General features: G+C 36.8%; 1 protein-coding gene across 1 annotated transcript in view; it reads right to left on the reverse strand.

Moving 5' to 3' along the window:
* Nucleotides 1–2,305, reverse strand: part of LOC103804006 (cullin-1) — a gene marked incomplete at its 3' end in the record, with an annotated part of 30,776 nt that extends 28,471 nt beyond the window's left edge. The window contains exon 1 of the mRNA XM_009076595.1: nt 2,014–2,305. Within this exon, the coding sequence (XP_009074843.1) occupies nt 2,014–2,153 (140 nt within the window). The remainder of the gene's footprint in view (nt 1–2,013) is intronic.
* Nucleotides 2,306–4,864: the final 2,559 nt, after the last annotated feature.

Raw genomic sequence — 4,864 nt, forward strand, 5'->3', positions numbered from 1 at the left:
GACTCTTTGTTAGGAACTGCAATGATAGGGCAAGGGGAAATGGGTTCAAACTGGAGGGGGAATTTAGGTTAGATATTAGAAAAATGTTTTTTACTGCGAGGGTGGTGAGACACTGGAACAGGCTGCCCAGGGAAGTGGTGGCTGCCCCAACCCTGGCAGTGTTCAAGGCCAGACTGGATGAGGCTTTGAGCACTCTGGTCTAGTGGGGAGGTGTCCCTTGCCCATGGAAAGGAGGGTTGTGACTAAATGATCTGTAAGGTCCATTCCAACCCCTAAAATTCTATGGGTTTATGATTCTATGACCAAACTATTATATTAATCCACAAATGGAAGTGAACAACCAAAATTATCCACTAATCAATTCACTTATGAAAGTAACAAAAACAGTCCTTAGTTTTGAACTCAACTCCTTGAAGCAGCAACATGAAGGAAATGAATAGTTAATAGTTAATAGACAGTATATCCCTTTTACAGCTTCATTCCAAGAACACTTTAGAACACCAGGAGAGGAAAACAGAAAAAAGCAAGTGTTTTAGCATTACTATTATAATTAGCACTTAGTCTTCAGATGCCCTGCTTAACAGACCTCACAAGAGTATGCTAAAGGCATTAAGAAAAAACTCTCTCAGAGGTTCCACTACAGGTCAAATGTCTATCAGACATTGAAGTTTTGCAATTTGTTTCATTGAGTCAAGAATAATGTTGAACCTAGTACTGCACGAAATAAATTGTTTTAAGTTCTAGATAAAGTTCTGACCCTAAACAAAATGTTATTTCATCTTCCCATCACTATTAAAGAAACAGCCTAGAAACACTCAGCTCAGGGTTTTTCCTATCACCCCCAGCAGTATGGATTTAGCAGGCACAGAGAGGTAAGATTACACATTGACGCTGAGATTATATGTACCAAAAAGCTTTTCTAGCTCCTTAGAAAGTCCAGAGAACTACAGAATTAAGTGTTTTATAGCCTTCAAGTTCCTCTTTCTTTTATGAAAGCTCTGTCCTTTCAAAAAAAATAACGCAGACAGAAATTTTTATATGCTGCCATTACAAATCAGTACCAACAACAGCTTGGAAATGTACATACAGAGGAAACAACATAGGAAATGTATTCAGTCATCACTTCTTCTATAATTTCTACCGTATGTCTACAGACTTTGCTGTACCACCAGTTTTTAAGCAGTGCTTACCGTACTGAGCAACACAGGTTACAAGAGTCAAAAAAGAACAACAGATGCAAAACAGATGCTGTTTTACAGGTAGAATATAAAAGGAACTATCACTTTCAAAATAAAGTCCTGAAGTCAAACACTGAAGCTATAATACAGCAAGAGACACATGCCTCCTTCAAATTAGTTTTAAAGACCTTTATGCATTACCTAGCAGAAACAGGTTTCCTACAATCTTCCAAACAGTACCTCATCACACTTGTGCAAGAATGTTAACTCCCTTTTAGTGTCTTGTAACAACTCCCAGAATGGGGAGATGCTGGAAAATAGCTCTCTGATGCAAGCCAGGAATTAAAGAGAAATCCACTGGACACATTCTCACCCCAGCTGAAAAATTATAACACCAACTCAAGAGTAAAGTATTAGTTTCAGGATGACAACTGAAAAAAACTTCCAGGTAACTGGACATTATTATCAGTAAAACCTGCAGCATAATGCCAGAGACTAACATATAAAGGAAAAACAATTTCTGGGATTTTTGTGTGTATTGTGGAATCAAAATTAGACCTATGGATAAAATAATTTCAAACATCTCCTCTGTCAAAGACAATAGTAATGAAACCTGAAATACAGAGGTAGTCAATTATGGAATACAGTTTCCTGACAACAGACTGTTCCTGCTTATTTGCCAGTAATAGTAAATAGAAAAGGCAAATCTTCAAAATAAAAATACGTATTCTTAAAACCCAATAAGTCAAACATTTATGAAGTAATTTCAAGTTTAGAAAAGCAAAAAGCTATCTACTAACAGTGAACATACTAACTGCCATAGGCATTAGGATACGTGTAGAGTTCCATGTATCTGGATTTTGCCATACTTTGTCTGGTGTAAACCTGTTGAATTCCAGCTCTTAGGTCATCCCATATCTGGTCAAGACCAATCTGTTTAAGTCCATGTGGGTTCTGACTCCTATTCGATGACATTTTGTATTTCCTGTAAAGTCTTCCAGTGCAGCAGCCTGAGATGTGGTTATTCCTCCATCAGAATCACAAGTCAAGTAACATTCTAAACTCAGTTGCAGCAATGCAGTGAGATATTCTTTACATACAAAAAGTGATGTTTCCCAGGAAGATAACCTGTAAAAGGAAAAGAAAATATAAAACTTATATGTTAAAGATACAAAATTAATTATTTCATTGAAATATTATCATTTACACAGATAAGAAATCCCTCATGAGATCTGAAACACCAAAACCACGGAACATAATTCTGCAATTCAGCAATCCACTACAGAATGGGATGGTTAGTGCCCAGAGCTGTCTGAAAGCTGTAGGTACTTAGGTCAGTGCAGCTGACAATAAAACCCTAATGCTAACATTAAAACTTCAGTATTTCCAAACAACTCTGGGTTCTGTGGTAGCTGATTGTTTAACAAACATCCTGACGGATACCAAAGATTAACCACCAGATACTACAAATAACTTTTCCTTTGGTTATCAATAACTCTTTCAGACTTGAGATTCTGGTACAGGTAACTTGAAAGTCCAAGGTATTTTGGAAGCAAGAGATTTTTTTCTATCTGGTAAATGCATGCTTACATTCATTTCTTTGCTAAGCAAAAGAACACCACTTCCTTCAATGTCCTTTTACCAGCAAGAGAACATGCAGCCAATAATGGCAGGAAGAAAGAACTACTAGTGGAGAAGATTGTATAAATTGTGAAAGAAAAAATCAGAAACTAAGAACGTGCACCACTCTCAAGAGTCTTAAGCACAGAAATTTTGGGACATAGAACATAGAATTTTGGGACATGTTATCAATTCATCAACCTTATGAAATGACAGAGTAGGAAAAGAGTCACCCAGAAAGGACCATTGAAAACCTCAAGCAGAGAAGATTCATTTTTACACAAGTCCATAAAAATATGTTCACGATTTTAACATGTCTTATCCATCATAGCAACAAGATTAAGAAGATATTAAAAAAATGACAAAGATGGTAGCACAACTGAAAAATTAGCCCATTAACAAGAGAATTGTAACAAGTCAGGACCAACTTAATCTTACTGCAGTTTTTCCATTTATACAGGGAGCTTATAAGAAAGATGAAGACTTTTTACTAGCAACTGTAGTGACAGGACAAGAGACAATGGTTTTAAATTAAAAAAGCATAGATTTAGACTGGATATAAGGAGGAAATTCTTTACTAAAAAGCATAGATTTGGACTGGATATAAGGAGGAAATTCTTTACTGTGAGAGGGTGAGACACTGAAATAGGATGCCCAGAGAAGCAGTGAATACCCCACCCTGGCAGTGTTTAAGGCCAGGTTGGATGGGGTTTAAGCAACCCGATCCAGTAGAAGGTGTCCCAGGCCAAGGCAAGGAAATCTAGACTTTAGAAATCCCTTCCAGCCCAAACCATTCTGCGATTCTGTATCCTAAAGCTCATTCACTGAAATACTCAAAACACAGTGAAACATGATGCTTTTCCATGCAACTTCTATAGGCAATACAGCTTTATGATAAACCCATCTTGTAATAGAGCCATCCAAGGCTCACATGAAGCCTGCCACAATTTCAAGGATAGTACAGGCCAAGACCTGATAAATCCTATTATCTATTTTGACCTCTGAATAGCAGAAAATAAAGATACTCCTTCAGGATATACAGTAAGTTATAGGTGCATTGTCACAGCCACTTCTAGGCTATTCCATGCTCCACTCCAGGTTACACAGAGTTTTAAAGATCAAGTATTCTGTTATACCCCTCCTTGACCCCAACCCATTTGTTTGTAGCTCTCTTCTGCCTTTTCTCCTTGACTCTAAAAAGACCAGCTAAGATCAAGACATGTCTTCATTTTTTGCAGTCAGTGACAGTCTTATTACAGTACCACACAAGTTACCACTCCTCATAGTCCGTTACTTTCCCAGCATTTGAATCTCAAGCTCTAAGTAAATGAAAATGCTTCTCAGTGCTTTATTTGTCAGTCTCAGCAACAAGTACTGTCTCATTTTATTCTCACATACAACTGCCTATGTAGCTATTTTTCTTTTTACATGGGTAAAAATTATTCAGAGTAAGCCCCTTCAAAAAACAAGAATAAAATCAATATCTATTTTGGAAAACATACACCTAAAATTCAACTCTGCCATTTTGTTTCTATAATTACAATAAACTACTTGTTAAAGACAGGTGAGAATAATGTATCATAATGCTGAAGTGTAATGTAAATCATACCTTGTTTGTACTTTTTATTTCTGGAAATCGAACCTGATGCAGTACTAATGACTACAGACTTTCACGACTGAGCAACAAAAGCCAGAAAGAACAAAGGTCCATGAGTGACTATTTGCCTCTGCTGGAGAAAATACTCTGCATGCATTACACACCCACAATCTTGGACTATGATCACAAGTCAGCATTGCAATACAAAGCAAGAAAATTAATTCAATGTCTACAATCCAGGAGAGCAGAAACTTTTTATTTCTGAAAGTCTGGTACTATTTGAACTCTCCAAGGAAGCAAGAGAGGACATGGTTACAAATCTGCAACTCTATGACAACTGCAGTATTTGTAAAAATTGACCATTACTCTCTTACTAATCCACCAAAATCAAGCAGCTTAGAGTGCATTTTAGTCAAAACATTTCGGAGTAACTAATATAAAATACTTCACTGCCGTATAAAAGTTTATA

This window comes from Acanthisitta chloris, unplaced genomic scaffold, assembly GCF_000695815.1.
Source record: "Acanthisitta chloris isolate BGI_N310 unplaced genomic scaffold, ASM69581v1 scaffold11280, whole genome shotgun sequence".
Lineage (NCBI taxonomy): Eukaryota > Metazoa > Chordata > Aves > Passeriformes > Acanthisittidae > Acanthisitta > Acanthisitta chloris.